The sequence below is a fragment of the Vombatus ursinus genome, unplaced genomic scaffold (genome assembly GCF_900497805.2).
Source record: "Vombatus ursinus unplaced genomic scaffold, bare-nosed wombat genome assembly UNPS02009770.1, whole genome shotgun sequence".
NCBI classification, from domain to species: domain Eukaryota; kingdom Metazoa; phylum Chordata; class Mammalia; order Diprotodontia; family Vombatidae; genus Vombatus; species Vombatus ursinus.
In genome coordinates this window covers 17,966,737-17,987,384 of record NW_020949548.1, presented here as the reverse complement: position 1 = coordinate 17,987,384, position 20,648 = coordinate 17,966,737, and the positions used below count along the sequence as shown (strand labels likewise).

The window sequence follows — 20,648 nt, the reverse complement described above, 5'->3', positions numbered from 1 at the left end:
GAGTCAGGAACACCTGAGTTCAAATCTGCCTAAGACACTTACTAGCTATGTGACCCTGGCTGAGTCTCTCTCAGCCTCAGTTTCTTCATCTGTGAAAGTGATGATAATAGCACCTATCTCACAGGGTTGTTGTGAGGATCTAATGGCATGATGTGTAAAGCTCTTTGCAAAAGAGTAAATTTCTATAGAAATGTTAACTATTTTTATTAATAAGAATATTACTATTATCATTTCCACTGTGAGTTGGAGTGGTCATAAAAAGCTTCTTGGAAGAGGTGGACTTTTAATTGTAGATAGGTCTTGGAAAAGGCCTCCAAGAAGCCATTCAAAGTAGTGAGACCACCATAATCAAGAGTTGGTTGAGGGTATAGGGGTGTGTGTGAAGGTTAGATGACATCATCATTTCGGTAAGAAAGGCATCAAGCTGAAGGTTGGTTCTTTGATTTGGGTGAATATTTGAGGCACCAGTCCCAGCTCAGGATGAGTGTCTCCAGGGGCCTGGCTAGAGAAAGTAGGTTGGAGCCTGAGGGGAGGGAGAATGCTGGCCCAGCTCTTCCTGTTCTGGGAGAGGGCGAGCATCCAGCAGATGAAGACAAGGGACAGATTGCCAGTGATGCTGGCCGTCTAACCGATAAGGAACCGTGTAACTCATACCGGAGGCTGGCAGTACTCCTGGCTTAAAAATAGAAAGGGATGGAGATAATGACATCCATCCGGGGTGTCCTACTTAAAACTGAACCCCCTTTCAAAGTTCGAGCCTCTCCCCAGCTCCTCTCTGCCAGCCTCTCCACTGCCTGGGGCATTGACAACCTGTTGGCTTCTGTGTCACCCTCTCACTTGTCCCTCCCTCTTAGCTTGGGGTTGGTGCTCAGCTGGCAGCCCCATCCCCTCCCCCTTGCCTTCCTAGCACACCTGGGAAGAGACAACAGGTGAGGGATCAGAAAGGGAAGAAGGTGGTAAATTCATCATATGCCTGCTGCCTTTTTCCCCCTTTATTCATCCTGATTTCTCTTAGTCACTGGATACAGATGAATTACTGTGGGTGTTTTAATGCAGGGACTTTGTAAAGTCAGTACGTGCTTATGAACTCTAACTTTCTGACCCAAACAGTCTGTTTGTTTAGGATGGCTGTTTACATTGCTCTTTGTGCCCCGGACCTTATTCACATCCTAGCCTGAGCACTGAGGCAGCAATATGGAAGTACCCTCCGTTTGGCTACCTCAGGTCATCACTGGAGACATGGATGGCTGCAACAGAGCCCGGGGCACAGAGGATGACGCTGAAGACAATTTACATAAAATCTAGGCTCTGAACACTTTTTTCTTTCCTGGTCTCTTTTTTCTTGGTTTCAGCTAAGGGAGAATGACTGCTATAGATGAGAAGGTAAACTGAGCCCCAAAGCTAGCAGAATTAACTGTTTAAAAAGAAAAGAAAAAAAGTCCAGTTCCCCTTATCAGGAAAATACAGCCTGCTGCCATCACTCAGTCAATCAAATAACATTTATTAAGAGTCTTCAATGTGCCGGGTTCTGTGTAAAGTCATCATGCCTCTAAGTTAAAAGGTTTTCAGTCTGCACACGGACCATGGGTACATGTAAGCACACTGTATGCCACCTCTGAAGCTTTCTCAGAGCAAGGAGCTTGTCCCTGGGGTTCATCAGGACTGAGAAGGGCCAGAGGAAGGGGTCTCTGCATTCCTGTTGTCCTACTTGGATTATGTTCTCCTGGACAGTGTGGTCTAGGTGGAGGTTAGTACGTTGGATAGCCATGCTATGAGAAGGCATCACCAGTACCTGTAAACAAGGTTTAGAAAGGGCCAGGCTGGGCCATGGAAGGTCCATGCTTCTCCCTCACCTGCAATTGACAAGAAGCATTTCTTCCGAGCCTAAGACCCACTGATGTCCTTTGCCTGGGGCAGATCAGTGCCACCTTTTGGAAGGCCTTGCTGGGGGTTCCCAGGCAGATGGCAGGATGGCAGAGATCTGGCTGCCAGGGGGGCTTCCTGTCTGGCAGAAGATCTTCCCTGCCCAATGGGCTCTCCAGTGCACACGAGTCTTCTGCCTGAAGTTGTGACTGTGGGGAGAGACGCCTGAAGTCGGGGGGGGGGGGGCCTGTGTTCTCTTATTTGTTCTCTTCTGTCTTTTGTGCCTGTAGTGAGACAGAGGTGGGAAGGAGTGGAGAGTGACTTTTTTTTTTTTTAAACTAGCAAAGAGGATCATCACTCTTTGTTCAGCTCTGTGGCTCTGGGTTTTGCTCCTAGAGGTGGCCTGAGGGTGAGGTAGATGGAAGGCATGGGGCTAAGCTCTGCCTGGGCTCTCTTGGCCCTTTGACAAAGGGTACAAGAGGTAACTCTTGGTATGGCCTTGAGAGGTGCCCCCCCCCCAAAACATTTCTCTGTATTTGGGCATCATGAAGTGTAGACACATGTAGACTTTGTGATGTGCTGTATGTACATTTTCTGTGTGTATGTAGGTTTTTAATCTGTTATCTTCTGTAAGAGATCATTTTGTCCCCCAAGAGCACGTACCATACCCTGGATGTATGCACAGGACATACCCAGCTATGCCGGCCTGATCTCACTGCGCTTAGCTACAAAGATACATAACAGTGTCTGATACAGAGTAAGCACTTAATAAATGCTCGTTGTTTGATTGGAAACGGTCTCTTTTCACAAGATTGTCTTAGGTGTGAAGGGTTCCGTAGACAGTGGCTGAGACTGTACATGGGCAAACCTGGCTACGGTTGAGGACAATGCTGTGGGCATTTATAAATCCTTGCCCAGGGGTGGGGAACCTGTAGCCTCGAGGCCACATGTGGCCCTCTAGGTTTTCAAGTGTGGCCCTTTGACTGAATCCAAACTTCACAGATCAAATCCCCTTAGTAAAAGGATTTTCAAATACTGTCTCATGTGATGGTAGGTGCTGTTATTTTTCTCATTTTGCATTTGAGGAAACAGAGGCAAATGGAGATTAAGTGACTTGCCCAGGGTCACAAAGCTAGTTAAGTGTCTGATTTTGGACTGGAATTCAGGTCTTCCTGCCTCCAGGCCCTGGGCTCTATCCACTGCACCATCTAGCTGCCACTCTGAGATGACTGAGAGACTGTCTAGTCCAACCTCCTCCTTTAACAGCTGAGGAAACTGAGGTCCTGGTAGTTTCCATGACTTACCCAAGGTCACACAGATACTGAGTGTCAGGGGTAGGATTTGAACTCAGATTTTCCAACTCTGTTGTATCGTAATTGTCTCCTGTTAAAAAACTAGGAGCCAGGAGGCTTGGGTTCTCATTCTAGCTCTGCCATTAAGTTTTCTGACCTCCTTTTGAGCCTGAATCTTGCCTCATTTGTAAAGTGAGGGGTCCTTTTCAGCTCTGATTCTCTAGGGTTCTACTGTTCCAGGTTGTTCCAAACTTTTTCAGTCCTGTCTGACTCTCCATGACCCCTTTTGGGGTTTTCTTGGCAAAGATACTGGCATAGTTTGCCATTTCCTTTTTCAGCTCCTTACAGATGGGGAAACTGAGGCAAACTGGCTTAAGTGACTTGCCCAGGGTCACATAGCTAGCAAGTGCCTGAGGCTGGATTTGAACTCCTGAACACAAGTCTTCCTGATTCCCAGCCCAGGGCCCTAGCACTGCACTATCAAGCTGCCCCTCCAAACTTCTGTGAAATGCAAGAACTTAAAAATGTTTTAATTTCATTTTAATTTTTAAATTTTTATTATAATTTTATATTTTATTTATTTGTATTTTATTATTATGATTTTAATATTTAATTTTAATCCTAAATACGACTATTCAGCTCAGGCTCTCTCTCCATGGCATTCCCTGACTGTTTGACCTTTTTCACCTTCATACTCCAAACAACTCTCTCTCTGTCCCAACTCTCATCTCCAGCTTCCTCCAGGACATCTGACCTGGGATGGATGGCCCACTAGCATCTCAAATTCACTGGGTCCAGAACTGAGCTTCCCTCCCCCTCCAACCTGCCTTTTAATTTAATTTAATTTTGCTTCAATCTCTTTGTTTGTAGTGTCATTACTCGCTCTGTCTCCCACAGATGAGATCTTGGTGTTACCTTTGAGTTTGCCCTCTTTACCTTGACTATCCAGTTACCCAAGTCTACTTAATTGTCTCCTTTAGGTTTTTTCCTCTCTTCTCTAGCTGTGTGCTCTTGGTGGAGCAGGGACCAAGTCATGTTTACCCTTTGTTATCTCCCTCAGGGCCTAGCATGGTAAACCCTTAATAAATAATACTTGTAGAACATCCCAGGATTGTCCTGAGCTACTGGGCTCAAAGTCTGGGCCAGGACACTTGGATGAATGCTCCTGCCTCGGAAGAGAGAGGACACCTCTCAGTGTCATTGTAGGATCTGGGGAGAAAGGGCTGCTGGGAAGATCCCCCAGAGCCCCGGCTCTTGGGCTCCCCTGAGCTCCATTAAAATCTCCCCTCCTCTGGCTGTTTGTTTCAAGGCTTGGCCTGCATTTTAAATACTTCATAGCTTTGGCTGTCTCAAGAACCAGGCAAGGAAACAGAACACAAACATGCACCTGACCATCCTTAATGCCTCCTTCTCAAGAGAGAAGGAAAAGCCTCCATTCCCCCCCCCCCCACTCCTCTAGGCTTTACTTCTCACTGGTTCCTCCTGATGGAAATATCTCTGTCTTCCCTCCCTCCCTCCCAGGCCAAACCCTGCTGGGCCTTTAAAGCCCAGCCTGTCTTCTAGGAAGCTCTCCTGAGGACTCAGCCCATGGTGATTTGTCCTCTCTTCTTTTGATCTCTGTGGTCTATCTCACACAACTTAGTACTTGGTAATAGACCGTTACTGGTAGTTTCTCTTGTCTAGTATCTTCTACCTGAGTGGGAGCCCCTTCAGGGCAGATTCTGATTTCCTCTTGTCTTCCCCAGCCCAGCATCCAGACAAGGACACAGTAGGGCTCCTGTCTAAGTGCTTACCTGTTGATTCACAATCATTGGCATAGAAAGTAAGAAAATCTGGCTAGTGGAAATCCCTAAATAATCCTCAAATCTGGCTCAGGATCCACTGGGGAATGGCTCTTCCATAAAGGTGGGAGGTAGGTGGTGGAGTGGATAGAATGTAGGGCCTAGAGTCAGGAAGAGTCATCTTCCTGAGTTCAAATGTGGCCTTAGACACGTAGTAGCTGTGTGACTCTGGGCAAGTCACTTAACCCTGTTTGCCTCAGTTTCCTCATCTGTAAAACGCACTGGAGAAGGAAATGGCAAACCACTGCAGTATCTTTGCCAAGAAAACCCCAATAATGGGGTCATGGAGAGTCAGACATGACTGAAATGACTGAACAACAAAGAGAGAGGAAGTCATGTCCTCAAGGTCACCCTGGGAGCTGTTGTCAGAGCCAAGACTAGAACTCAGATCTGGACTCTCAGACTAGTGTTCCTTCCATTTACTAAGAGCTATAGAGCTCTCAAGTACTTCCTCAGGACCAAGGAAGAAGGAAGAAGTAGAGGCTTAGGGATCATCTTGGAATATTTCCCTGTTTGTGCAAGGGTGATATCTTCTCAGTACAGCCTGGCAAGATGACCACGGAAAGAACTTGTTGGACTTGGGAGGATGGAGACCCGCTAGGTGTCCATTCCATTCAGACGCATACTAGCTTTGGACCTATGGACAAGTTACTTAAACCTCTCAAAGCTTCAGTTATCTCATCTGTAAATGGGGATAATAGTACTGCCTGCACTAGTTACCTCATAGGGTTGTTGTGAAAAATGGACTTGTAAAAAAAAAACCTTAAAGTCTAGAACCCTGAAGAGAGTTCTAGATTTTGAATCAGAAGTTCTGGGTATGACTGTGGGGTTAGTCAAGGTGGGGAAACTGTGACCCGGTAGGTACTCAAGTGCAACCCTTTGACTGAGTCCAAGTTTTCCAAAACAAATCCTTTTATTAAGGGGATTTGTTCTGTGAAGTATGGATTCGGTTAAAGGGTCACATGTGGCCTTGAGGCCGCAGGTTCCCCACTCCTGGAGACAGATGATTTCTAAGGTTTCTTTCAATGACATGTGAATTATTATTAGGGCTAGAGACTGGGCTTATTAGTAATGAGTCTGGGATTTCATTAGTAATGGGAATTCCTATGGGAGAAAAACTCTCTCTGCTAATGTAGGTTGGCAACTTATTTGGAATTTATAGTTTAAAGGGGTTTACCTAGAACCCCTAGAGATTAAGTGAGTCAGCCAGAGTAATACAGTCTCTGTTTCTGTGTATTAAAATTTTTAAATAAAATACTTTTGCAAAAACAAAACTCCCCAAAACCAAAACCACCTACAGTGTTCTAGATATAGTGCAACAATAAAGCCCCAAATTAAAAATATATATATATATGTATATATAAACATTCCCTTTTGTGACTTGTTTGATTTTAAAAAAACTTTTTTTTTTTCAATTAAAAAGGCATTTGTTTTCTTTCTCTCAATTCTTAGGTCTTAGGGAAAAAAAGCAACTCATATAACAAATATGTATATTTGAAAGAACCAAAGTCTTGCATTGACGTGTCCAAAAATATGTGTCTCCTTCTGTACCCTGAGTCCATGGGTGGGCAGCATGTTTTCTCATCAGTCTTCTGGAATCATGGTCATTGCTTTGATCAGAGTTCTTAAGGCACAAAAACATAGTGTTGCATGTGAGACTTGAACCCACATCTCCCTTGCTTTGAGGTTTCCTCTCTAGGTTGTTATCATTATTTAATAACTTTCCACTACTCAGCCTATGCCAGTGAGGCAGGTAGGAGTTTGAAATATATTTTTTTTAAAAATCCCTATGCCCAAGGGAAGGATAGCCTACTGGGAAAGATGTGGGTTATGGGCATTCTGTGTTGGATGTGAGAAAGAGAGGCACAGATGAAAGGGTTACAGGTGGTCAGACAGGAGAGAAAGTGAGCCAGAGGAAGGAGGCAGAGTCTGAGCTGGGCCCTGAAGGATGAATAGGATTTAGATAAGCTGAGTGACAGGTGGGGATGGGTAGGGGTGGGGGACCAGAGAGACTTTGAGGGCCTCAAAGGCCATTTTAAGGAATCTTTTTACCTCTTGCTGACTGTGACATATCCCATGTCCTTGTGTTTTTTCCTCATTTTGCAAATGGGGGAGAATGGGGCACCATTAAAGTCTGGACAGTTCCTACACCTCCCCCACCCAGTTTCACATAGGCAAAGAACCCAAGTCTCCCCTAGGCCCTTCCTCAGGGGAAGAAGTAAGGGTTGTACCTCCAAAGGTTAGTTTATGCTAAGAGATTAAGGGCCCAGTGAATCCCAGGGTCATCAACTAGGGCTTCTTAGACTCCCTCCCACTGTAGTGAGTCAGTGAACATTCCTTCAGACCCCCACCCCCCTGCCCCTTTTATCCCCTCTCCCATAAGGAGGGCTGCCTCCTCTGATTCTTGACTTTTGCTTCCAAGAATGAACTGAAGGATCATCCCTGTGTCTTTTGGGAAAGCTTGATCACGTTTCCCAAGCTTCCCTCCTTCCCTTGATCTTTGACTAGGCTTTCTAACTTGAATGAGTTATGGCCCTGAGGGTGTGTTGGTGTGGGTGTGGGTACTGGATTGACCTCACTAGACCTGTGACTTGTTTTCAGTTCTCCTGGGACTTGGGTTTTCATCTGTCCTTCTCTTCCTCCCTACCCCCCACCCTTAGGGTTAACTCCTTTCCTCCTCTGTAATGCATGTACAATACTTTGCAAAACTTACAAGCAAAATATAAATGTCAGGTCTTTTAAAAATTTTTTAAATTTATTTTGATTTATCGATAATCACTTCCATAAGCTTTTGAGTTTTAAATTTTTCTCCCCCTCCCTCCTCAAGACTGTGAGCAATCTGATATAGGCTATACATATACATTCCTATGAAACATATTTTCACATTAGTCATGTTGTAAAGAAGAATTAGAACCAATAGGAGGAACCACAAGAAAGAGGAAACAAAACAGAAGAAAAAAAACAGCAGATAGTATGCTTCGATCTGCATTCAAACTCCATTGTTCTTTCTTTGGATGTGGATAGCATTTTCCACCATGAGGCTTTTGGAGATGTCTTAGATCCTTGCATTGCTGAGAAGGGTCAATGTTAGTCATCATGCAATGTGGCTGCTACTGTGTACAATGTTCTCCTGGTTCTGCTCACTTCCCTCAGCATCAGTCCGTACACAACTTTCCAGGTTTTTCTGCTTGCTCATCATTTCTTATAGCACAATAGTATTCCCTTACATTCATATACCGCAATTTGTTCAGCCATTCCCCAATTGATAGGCATCCTCTCAATTTCCAATTCTTGACTACCACAGAAAGAGCTGCTCTAAATATTTTCGTACATGTGGGTCCTTTTCTCATTTTTATGATCTCTTTGGGATACAGCCCTAGAAATGCTATTGCTGGGTCAAAGGGTATGCACATTTTTATAGCTCTTTGGGAATGGTTCCAAATTGCTTTCCAGAATGGTTGGATCATTTCACAACTCCACCAACAATACATTACTGTTCCAATTTTCCCACATCTTCTCTAACATTTATCATTTTCCTGTTTTATCATGTTGGCCAGTCTGATACATGTGAGGTGGTACCTCAAAGTTGTTTTGATTTTCATTTCTCCAATCAGTAGTGATTTAGAGCATTTTTTCATGACTATAGATAGCTTTAATTTCTTCATCTGAGAACTGCCTGTTCACATCCTTTGACCATTTCTCAATTGGGGAACAACTTGTATTCTTATGAATTTGACTTAGTTCTCTATATATTTTAGAAATGAGGCCCTTATCAGAGACACTGGTTGTAAAAATTCTTTCTCAATTTTCTGCTTCCCTCCTAATCTTGGTTGAATTGCCTTTGTGTAAAAACTTTTCAATTTAATGTAATCAAAATTATCTATTTTGCATTTCATAATGTTTTCTATCTCCTGTTTGGTCATAAATTCTTCTGTTCTCCATAAATCTGATAGGTAAACTATTCCTTGCTCTCCCAGTTTGCTTATAGTTTTAGCCTTTATATCAAAATCATGAGCCCATTTTGACTTTATTTTGGTACATGGCGTGAGATTTTGGTCCATGCCTAGTTTCTCCCATACTCTTTTTTTTTTAAGGCAATTGGAGTTAAGTGACTTGCCCAGGGTCACACAGCTAAGAAGTGTCAAGTGTTTGGTCTGAGGCTGGATTTGAACTCAGGTCCTCCTGACTTCAGGGCCGATGCTCTATCCACTGTACCACCTAGCTGCCCTGCCATACTCTTTTCCAGTTTTCCCAGCAGTTTTTGTCAAATAGTGAGTTCTTATCCCAGAAACTGGGGTATTTGGGTTTTTCAAATAGTAGATTAGTATAGTCATTGACTACTGTGTCTTACATACCTCACTTATTCCACTGATCCACCACTCTGTTTCTCAGCCAGTACCAAGTAGTTTTGATGATTCCTTTTTTGTAATACAATTTATGATCTGGGATGCCTAGACCACCCTCCTTTGCATTTCTTTTCATTAGTTCCCTTGATATTCTGGATCTTTTGTTCTTCCAAATGAATCTTGTTATTATTTTTTCTAGCTCTATAAATTAATTTTTTGATAGTTTGATTGGTATGACACTGAATAAGTAAATTAGCTTAGGTAGAATTGTCATTTTTATTATATTAGCTCAGCCTACCCATGAGCAACTGATGTTTTTCCAATTATTTAGATCTGACTTTGTATGAAAAGTGTTTTGTAATTGTGTTCATATAGTTCCTGAGCTTATTTCGGTAGGTAGACTCCTAAATATTTTATAATGTCTACAGTAACTTTAAATGGAATTTCTCTTTCTATCTCTTGCTGTTGGGCTTTGTTGATAATATATAGAAATGCTGATGATTTATGTGGGTTTATTTTATAGCCTGCAACTTTGTTAGAGTTGTTTATTATTTCAAGTAGTTTTTTACTTTATTCTTCAGTATTTCCTAAGTATATCATCATATCATCTGCAAAGAGTGATAACTTTGTTTCTTCTTTGCCTATTCTAATACCTTCAATTTCTTTTTCTTCTCTTATTGCTAAAGCCAATGTTTCCAGTCCCATATTGAACAACAGTGGTGATAATGGACATAGTTGTTTCACCCTCGATCTTATTGGAAATGCTTCTAGCTCATCCCCATTACCTATGATACTCGCTGAGGGTTTTAGGTAGATGCTACTTATTATTTTAAGGAAAACTCCATTTATTCCTATGCTCTCTGGTGTTTTTAATAGGAATGAGTGTTGTATTTTGTCAAAAGCTTTTTTTGCATCTATTGAGATGATCTGTTAGTTTCTGTTAGTTTTGTTGTTGATATGATCAGTTATGCTGATAGTTTTCCTCATGTTGAGCCAGTCCTGCATTCCTGATCTAAATCCTACCTGGTCATGGTGTATTATTCTTGTGATAAATTTCAGCTCTTTTTAATATTATTGTTAGTAAAACTTTGATTGTCTCTACTGTGGGTTATTGCATCAGCTTCATACCTGGTCTCTCTCTCTCCTGCCACGTTCTCTCCTCACCAGTCCCTATTCCACGCAGTTGCCAAAGCCATTTTCCTAAGGCTGACTTTGTCTCTACCCTACTCAAGATACAGAGCCCAAAATAACACGTCCCCTGTCCTCAAGGAACTTGCTTCCTTCCAGGGAAAGTTGCTTCTGGTTCTAGACACTGCTTCTGTTTGTGTTGTAGAAGATCACCCGAGCTTTTTGCCTAGGTCCCTCCAACCGGGCTCTTCCTGGTTGTATGTGTGAAAGGGTCAATAGTTCACCTGTCAGGTGTCACTAGGGAGCTCTTGTGTGTTTAAGGAAGGTGGCCCTGGTTACGGCATCTAGGAAACTTCTTTGAGTGCCAGGGATGTTGGGAGGAGTGTCTCTGTTTCTCTGTCTTGGACTTTGGGCAGGGAGGATGGTGAGGCCAGCAGGCGGCGGCATAGTGGATAGCCTGGACTTGGGTTTGAATCTTGCCTCATACACTCTCAAGCCTCAGTTAGTGATGCAGTGACACTGGCCTCCTTGCTCTTCCTCAGAGAGGACTCTCCATCTCTTGACTATGGGCATTTTCCCTGGCCGTCCCCCATGTCTGGAACTCTCTCTCTCATCATCTCTGCCTTTTGGCTTCCCAGGATTCCCTCAAGTCTCAGCCCAAGCCTTTCTCAGGCCTCCGTAATCTTCCAGCCGTCCCTCTGCTGGTTATCTCCAATTTACCTTGTATCTATCTTGTTTGCACATCATAGCTGTTTGCCTGTTTTCTCTCTCATATGGCTGTGACCTCCTTCGGGGCAGGGGCTGTCTTTTACCTTTCTTTGCTAAATTTTGGTACACAAAAATGAATAATATGTGTGTGTGTTTATGTTGACTCCTCCATGAGAACATAAGGCCTATTTCTACTTTTTCTTTGTATCTATAGCACTTAGCACAACGCTCAGCATACAGTAGGTGCTCAATAAATGCTTATTGGCTAACTCATCTGTAAAAATAACATTTACCTCCCAGGGTTATTGTGAGATCAAATGAGATAATATTTGTAAAGTACTTTGCAAATATGAAAATGCTATATAAAGGCTAGTTATTATTATTATTATTTTCCCAGTCGCCTTACATGTGTCAGGAAACAAAATTGATGAACCCCTTTCTTGGAGGATAACGTTTTAAATCAATGTATGAGGCTGAACTCTGTCAGGCAACAGAGGGCATACATGGAGAGATTGTAGGCTTTTAGGGACTTATAGAATGAGATGAGCACAGACTTCTTTTATAATGGAGTCTCTCTAAAGAATATTTTAAACTCAGCTCCCTTTTATTCATAGGATAGATAGGCAATGGTCCAAAGACCCAGCCCAGAGCATACATCCTAGTCTAGTTCCCCTTTCCAGGTTAGATCAACTCGCTTTAAGTCATGAGTTGGCACAGATGCCACTTTCTCTCCTGGCTGGAGTTGTTGTGGAAGGCTGTCTCTGAGGGGAAGTTGTTTACCAGGATTGGGTCCTGCAGATCTCTTTCCTTACTGGTCCAGATTATTAGGCTCTGGGGGGATGCATGGAATGTCCCAGTCCCTTCCCCAGGGAAAAAGATTAACATGTACACATTCTTTCTCAGGAGATTAGGGCCCCAGAGAGATTATTCAATACCCTTGGTTTGGCAGGAGTCGATAGGAAGCCTTGTAAATTTCCCATTTGGGACAATTAATTTGATGGATTTTTTAAAACATCCACTCCTTTTGGCACTGGAGTTCCAGGGCATTAGTACCTCCGGGTTCTGATTGTGTGCCAGGGTCTAGCCAAGGCTTCTCTTGAGCCACCTCAGGACAGTGTCAGGACAGATCTTACTCATTCATTCAACACATGCTTGCTCAGATTACTTTAAAAATATTTTTTTAACATTTTTATTTAAAGTTTTGAGTTCCAAATTCTGTCCCTTCCTCCCTTTTTCCCTTCCCCCCTCCTTGAGACAGTAAGAATCAAATATAGGTTATATGTGTGCAATTATGTAAAACATTTCCATATTAGTCATTTTGTGCAAGAAGACTTGAATAGAAAAAAAATGAAAGAAAGAAAGTGAAAAATAGCTTTAGTCTTTAAATTTATATTCAATCAATATCAGTTCTTTCTCTGGAGGCTGGTAGTATGCTTCCTCATTAGTCCTTTGGGATTGTCTTGGATCATTGTATTGCCGAGCATAGCTATTCATAGTTCTTCATTGAACAATATTGCTGTTACTGTGTACAACGTTCTCTTGGTTCTGTTCATTTCACTATGTATCAGTTCTTGTAAATCTTTCCAGGTTTTTCTGAAATCATCCAGTTTATCATTTCATATTGCACAATAATATTCCGTTTTAATCATGTACCAGTTTGTATAGCCATTCCCCAATTGATGGGCATCCATTTGATTTCCAATTCTTAGCCACCACAAAAAGAACTGCTATGAATATTTTTGTATAAATAGGTCCTTGCACAGTTTTATAGTCCTTTGGGAATAGTTCTAAATTGCTCTCTAGAGTGGTAGAATCAGTTCACAACTCCACCAACAGTGCATTAGTATCCCAGTTTTCCCATATCCCATCCAATATTCAACTTTTTCCTTTTTTGTCGTGTTAGCCACTCTGATAGGTGTGAGGTGGTACCTCAGAGTTGTTTTAATTTGCATTTCTCTGATCAATAGTGATTTAGAGCATTTTTTCATATGATTGTAGATAGCTTTGATTTCTTTGTCTGAAAACTGCCTGTTCGTATCCTTTGACCATTTATCAATTGGAGAATGACTTATATTTTTATAAATTTGACTCAGTTTTCTATATGTTTGAGAAATGAGGCCTTTATCAGAGATCCTTGTTTCAATTTTCCCCCAACTTTTTTGCTTTTCATATAATTTTGGTTGCATTGGTTTTGTTTGTGAAAAAAACTTTTTAATTTTATATAATCAAAAGTATCAATTTTACATTTTGTAATGCTCTCTATATCTTCTTTTCCTAAATTCTTTTCTTACCCATAAGTCTGACAGATAAACTATTCTGTGCTCTCTTAATTTGTTTAGGGTATCACTCTATGTGTAAATCATGTACTCATTTTATATACAGTGTGAGATATTGGTCTACACCTAGTTTCTGCCATACTGTTTTCCAGTTTTACCAGCAGTTTTTGTCAGATAATGAGTTTTTGTTCCAAAAACTCAAATTTTTGGGTTTATCATATATTAAATTATTATGGTCATTTAAAGGTCGATGGGAACTATCAGCATAGAGAGGTTAAGCCACTAGGCCAAGGTCGCCCAGCAAATGAAAGAGGAAGCCGCTTAAATGTTGCCTGGGAGTTCTTCTCTGACATGTCTGAAATTCCTAGCCTGGAGCCGGCAGCCCAGCCTGCCCCCTCAGTGACCCTTGCTCGCTTCCAACAGAGGCTCTCGGCAGCCGGTCCCAAGGTCTCTCCATGGAAAAATGCTTTGACTTGAGTGACCTCCCAGTGTGTATCCCCAAGGGGGAGAGTGACTGGCACTTCTGTGAGGGAACAGGGAGAAGGGATCCTTCTTCTACTGTTCCTTCCTTGCCTTCTCTATCTTCATCTCCGGCTCAGATTCTCAGCCTCCCCAGTGGAAAAAGCAATATTTGGGAGACTTGCAGACAGTAATGGTGCAGGCCAAAAGAGAGAAAGAGGGACATTGCATCCCCAGGAGCTCTTACCTATCAGATCCTAATCTGCTGGTAGGTCTGAAATAACAACAACAGTGATAACTTCTTCTTGGCAGAGATACTGGAGTGGTTTGCCATTTCCTTCTCCAGTTCATTTTACAGATGAGAAAACTGAGGCAAACAGAGTTAAGTGACTTGCCCAGGGTCACAGAGCTAGTAAGTGTCTGAGGCTGAATTTGAACTCAGGAAGAGCAGGAGTCTTCTTGACTACAGGTCTGGCGTGTCACCTAGCTGCCCTGCTATGTGCCATGCCCTGTGCTAAGCACTCCAAAACAAATGTAGTCCCTTCCCTTAAGGAGCTGAAAAGCTGGAGGCCGAGGGACAGAGGAGGTACCTTCATGAGGACGTGAAGAGTCAGTCGTACAGCCTAGAGAGGAAAGAAGGAGTGAGTATGGCAGGCCTGGGTCCTTTCCTTAAATGGCAGCTCTGGAAGGAACTGACGCAGGAAGGGAAGGGGCTGCAAGGGCAGGGTGATCTCTCAGGAAGAGAAGGCTGCTGAGACGGCGTAGAGCAAGAAGTCCAGAGAGTCAGGGGAGGAACCTGAAGAAGAATGAAGGAGACTCTGTAAGTGGACTGGAGGACCTCTGAGAGGCAGCTCAGTCCTTCCTGCTGTGGTGTATCTCTTTAGAGTAGGATAACAAGGTGGCCCCCAAGCACAGAAAGAGGGAGTTAGCTCCAGATCCAGCGCGTATGGGGTTAATTCTGCCTGTGCCCTCTTCCCAAACTGAGCCCAGTCAGCTCAGTCATCTGGATTACTTATTAACCTCCCCATCAGGAACTGCCTGTTGTGAGTTTTCCTCCCTCCTGCTTAATTCAGGGAACATGGAGTGACTTTGGTGGGTATAGGCCCTTTGCTGTGGACATCATCAAGGCAACAGGGATATATGGCAGGATTCCCGACCTCAGAGGGCTTACAGGCCAGTTTGGGTGAGGAGATAAGATATACACACAAATAACTCTTGTTTGCAGTAGTGTGTGATGAGGGTCATATCGAGTGCTGTTGAGATTCAGAAGGAGGGATCCCTTGTCATTTGGGGATTAAAACTGAGGAGGGCTTCATGGAGGCAGTGGTATTTGGAGCTGCACCGGCAAAGATTGGTAGTATGTATTTCATTGGGTAGAGATGTAGACAAAGGAAATTCTAGGAGGTGCCAACATCATGGGCAAATGCCCAGAGGTAGGTTGTGTTGAAGGAGCAACAGGTAGTTTACCTGTAGCAGACTAATTTTAGGGCAGTAGTAGAAGATGAGACTGAGGTCATAGTGTTCAAGACCTTGAATGTTGGGTTAGAGTTTGTACTTACCCGGGAGAGTGAGAGAATCAGAGCAGTAGCTGACTTTAGGAAGGTCGGTTGAGGAGAGGCATTGTGCATAATAGATAGGAGGAGACTGGGAATAAACCACATGGTTCTTTAAGAAGCTGTCTGTCCCTCCTCCAGCTTTGCTGGTGGGATTGGGCCCTGGCCTAGGAGAAGTCTTAGAGATTCATGGCATTTCAGAGCTGAAAAAGTCCTTAGACATCCTATGAGTTCATGTGGGATGGCCCCTCTGCAGCCTCCCTGCTCCAGGAGGGGTGTGGGCTCTTGGCTGACTCCCCTACCCACCCCCATCACACCCCATAAAAGCCGTCCTTTCTTTCTGTCCCTCTGCTGCCTGTCATTTTCCTTCCTATGAGCAGTTCAGCTCAGAGGCACTGCCATTCATTGTTCTCTGGGGCCTCAATTATGCAGCTCACCAGCTCCAAGGGCTGCTGACAGGCCCAACGCCCCAAGCCAAATACTTCAAACCTTGTTAGAGATAGAGAAAGTGTGCATAAAGGAGCCTGGTACCCCCTTCCACAGTCCACATGCCTCCTTCTGGGTCCCCATGAAGGTAGCAATGTATTTTCATTTGTTTGTTTTTTAAAAAGAAATTCTTGTCCCAATAGCTCAGAGACACCTGTCCTTCCTAACTGGAGCTGCATAAATTCAGTGTACCTTGGCCTCCCTCTTGTACCTGGCAGCTCTGACCCATCCGAGGTCCCCTTCCCATAACCCTCTGTCATCCACCGGTCCTGCCTATGGGTCTCCTCACCCGGCACGACCTGCATGGGTACAGTGAGAGAGTGAGTGGCATTCCTTTCGGCCATTGGTGAGAGGCAGAACCCCACATTCCAGCACCATGACGACAGCTTGCTTCCCGCTTACAGGTCTGTAGGCAGAGTATTTAGATGGAGACAATGGGGCACTGTTGAAACGCCACTGCTGTGCTATCGCAGAATGAATTTTAATTGAATTTTTTCACCCTGAAACTCAGGGCTGTGGTATTCATCTCCTCCTCATTTCCCTATTTTCCCACCCCCAAATTGAGAGAAAAAAAGTAAAGTCTCTTTGTCCTTTTCCCCCCCCCCCCCCCCCCCCCCCCCCCCAGTGTTTTTTTCTTTTTTCTTTTAATTCTAGTGGTATTTTTGGAATAGATGATGGATCTTGGAGTACTCAAGGCAGGCAGAACCAGGGATTTTTGTTTCATCAATATCATAATGGCATGATGGGTGGTGGGGAGAGTGGTATTGATGCCAGTACTAATGGGCCCAGGTACTTGACACCTAGTAGTGAAAAGAGTTGACAACTCCTTCGGCAGAGCTGGCTGTGAGATCAGGATGGTAGTGGCCATATCAGCGAAGTCTCCTAATTCTAAGGTTTTTCTATAATTTTGGAGTTCCAAGAGTCATTGGTCTTAGTCTGGCTATGTCTCTGAGAACTGAACTGTGGTTCTGGGATTTTTAAAAACCATATTCACCTTCCCTGTGCTTTTTAGACATCATGCTCATAGTTTGAGGCCCAGGGCAAGTCAGAGGAAGGGGGGAGGGGGATGGTTAGAACAGAGGATTCTGAAAAGTGAAAGTTGTCACTGAACCAGCCAGGAGCACAAACCTGGGTGCTCACACCTCAGTAGGGAGAAAGGGGCGGGGTTGGGTGGAGCTAGGTGAGACCACTTGCCATCTAACCTGAAAATTCCCTAAAGAACAGACTTCCCCGGACCAGGAGAGAATTGAATTCCACCTAGCCCATTTGTCTGTCTCAGCAGTAGCCTGATAATGAGAACAACGCAACTGAGCTACCTTCTCCTGCGGCCAGGGCCGAAGCCAGGACCCAAAGCTGTGATGAAATGTGTGTTTGCATAGTCTTTGTGGGGCTGTGTAGACAGAGAGAGCTAGGGGACACACACACACACACACACACACTTTGGCCTCTGGGAGCTTACTGTCTCTGACACGTTGGTTCAGATATTGACAGTTTAAAATAATAGACCATCATTTGGCCAAAGTAAGAAAATACTGTCACATGCGCAGAATAAGAATATTTTAGAAATACCAACTTTCACTTTTCAGAAGGAAAAGGCATAATTGCAAGGGGCATTAGGCACTGAGGGCTCCCAAGTCTAGGCAAGGAGCATTGGGGAAGCAATTACTTTTATCTAGCTCAACCTTGGAAGCCTCCTTGGAAGAAGTGGAGTTTGGGGACCAATGGGAATTTGGAAAAGATTATGGGTGGGTCCTGTCTTAGGAGCATGGACCTTCTCCTTCAGGATACACTCTTTTCCCTTGGTTTCTGTGATGTTGTGCTCTCTGGGTTCTCTTACCTATCAGTCTTACCTTCCCAGTCTTCTTTTCTGGATCTTCATCTCTCTTCCCTAGGCATGGATGTCCTCACTGCCCTCTCCCTTGGTGAGCTCATCATTTCCTACTGATTCCGTGGTCTTCTCTACACAGATGAAATTCTGTCCTCTCGCTTGAATCGTGGTGCATCATCAACAACTCACAGACAGACATTTCTACCCAGGTTCCCTGTTGGCATCTCGAATACAAAATATTCCAGACTTCCTTTTCCCGACTAAAGCTACCCCTCCAGACTTCTGTCGAGGCACCAAGATCCCCGTCTCCTCTCCGCCTCTTCTCCGATCACTCTGGTTCACAACCTCAGAGACATAGTTGCTTCTTCTCTCTCTCCTCACCCCACATACCTGGTAGGTTTCTGAGATTTAGCTACTATTCCCATGTGATGTGACTTAGCCAGACTGAGTGTTTAGGGAAGGGTAAGGAAAAGATAATGAACAGATTAATCCTGGTCTGTGCCTTTCAAGAGGGCTGACTATGGCGTCTGAAGCCATCCCTCCAAATGTATCTAGAGATTCTTTCCTCATCTTCTCCATCTTCAACCACATCATCATGCCAAGGGGGCCCAGGATCTAAGATATAGCCTGCGGTCCAAACTCAGGAACTAATTATTTCTTCTCCCCTAAAGGAACAGCTTCTGTAAAAGCTCTACATAGCTGCCACTTCTATAGTGTATTTTCCTCTTGGATACCTTTGGTATGGTATGTCACTTGTGGGGACTCAGGATATTAAGATTAAGAATTACAGAATCTGAATTATCCAGGATTGTCTTCTGCAAGGCCTGCTTGCTTTAGGTAATAAAGCATTGGGTTATTGCCTTAGACTATATTATCTTTCTTCCTCCCACTCATAAGCTTATAGATCTGGAAAGGACTTTGGGGGAGGTAGCAACTGAGGCTCAGGAAATGACAATGATTTGCCCAAGGTCATGCAGTTGGTGGGATTTGAATCCACCTCCCCTGACTCCAGAGCCAGTGTTCTTTCTAAAGCATCACTCTGCTTTGATGTCAGAAATAATGTGTTGCCTTGTTTTTGATCAGGAAGGTTGGTGTGCAATAGGCAAGACTATAGCAAACAGGGCGCCTCCCCACATCATGTGTCTTTTCGTCCTTGGGTACTGGCAAACCCATTTTGCAGATGGGTCTGCTTCTCTGTGAAGGCGCTTAACGGATCCTCCCAAATGTAGACAAATATTGGAGGCCAGTCAGTATCAGTGAGGCTCTTGGCTGGAACTTCAGATGACAGTAACAGATAGAGAGGCTATAGTGACTCATGTCTCAAGGATCAGTCCTTGGCCCTTTTCTAGTCTATGTTCTTATCAAAGACTTGGATGAAGCCACAGATGGCATGCTTATCACATTTGGAGATGTTAGTAGTTAGTCAGTGCTTTGGAAAACACTCAGGATCCAAAAAAAAAAAACCACAAAAAACCTCAATGAAATAGAGTTGTAGATTGAATCTAATAAGGTCAAATTTAATTTGATTTTCTTTTAATTTCAGATTTGCTTCCCCTTGACTCTACCGCGATACATAATACTTAGTCTTCCTTAAAGGATGGAACAGTCGAGCAAAACCAACCAATAAAGTGACCTCATCTAACAGCATATGCAGCATTTCCTACCAATAACTCACCACCTCTCTGCCACAAGGATGGAAGTGTGTTTTGTCACCCATCCTTTGGGATCAAGACTGGTCATTGCTTCTAATCCAGATTCTGATACAAAATGAAGTTAGAGTCTTATACTAAGATTTTTTTTTTTAAACCAGCTTTATTCCAAGGAAATCTAGGCATGACTAGACAGCAATTTGGTGAAAGATCTAGTGGAAGGAGTTTAGTGGACTGGAAGCTCAATGTAAGACAACAGTATTTTTGGATGGGTAATGTTCCAGGCTATAGTTAGAGATGTGGCGTCCACATTGGGAGTGGTGGTGGTGAGCAGGTGGTGGGATTATGATAGATTCACTGACCTCTGTCCCAGTCAGATCACATCTGGAGTATTGTATTTAGTCCTTGGTGTGACATTTTTTTACTTGTTATTTAGCATTTTATTTTTCCCCAGTTACATGTAAAAACAATTTTTAACATTCATTTTTAAAACTTTGAGTTCCAAATTCTCTCCCTTCCTCCCTCCCCACCCCCCTCATTTAGAAGCAGGCAATTCAATACAGGTTATCTATATGTAGTCGTGGAAAACATTTCCATCATGGTCATGTAGTGAAAGAAAACATGAACCAAAAAAAAAATGACCTTAAGAAAATTAAAGAAAGCTTGAAAAGTATGCTTCAATCTCTGTTCAGACACCATTGGTTCTTTCTCTGGGGACAGATAGCATTTTTCATCATAGGTCTTTTAGAGTTGTCTTAGATCATTGTACTGCTGAGAATGGTGAAGTCATTGACAGCTGATCATCTTACAATATTGCTGTTACTTTGTACACAGTACATTTCACTTTACATTTCAGTTTATGCAAATCTCTCCAGGTTTTTCTGAGAGCATCCTGCTCATCATTTCCCGTAGCACAATAGTATTCCATCATAATCACGTACCACAACTTGTTCAGCCATTCTCAATTGATAGGCATCCCCTGAATTTCTAATTCTTTGTCATGAGAAAAGAGCAGCTTTAAATTTTTTTGTGCATATAGGTCTTTTCCTTTTTTGTTTTTTCATCTCTTTTGGGATACAGACCTGGTAGTGGTATTGTTAGGACAAAGGGCATGAATGGTTTTATAGCCCTTTGGGCATAGTTTCAAATTGGTTGAATGGTTGAATCCATTCACAACTCCACCAACAATGCATTAATGCCCCATTTTCCCCATATCCCT

At 43.3% G+C, this 20,648-nt stretch overlaps 1 protein-coding gene across 1 annotated transcript in view; it reads left to right on the top strand.

The window, feature by feature from the left end:
- The window catches only part of LOC114036216 (pleckstrin homology domain-containing family A member 7-like), a 45,375-nt gene extending 25,922 nt beyond the window's left edge, over window positions 1-19,453 (top strand). Inside the window, exon 4 of the mRNA XM_027852659.1 lies at window positions 19,324-19,453. Within this exon, the coding sequence (XP_027708460.1) occupies window positions 19,324-19,339 (16 nt within the window). The 3' untranslated portion in view covers window positions 19,340-19,453. The remainder of the gene's footprint in view (window positions 1-19,323) is intronic.
- Window positions 19,454-20,648: the final 1,195 nt, after the last annotated feature.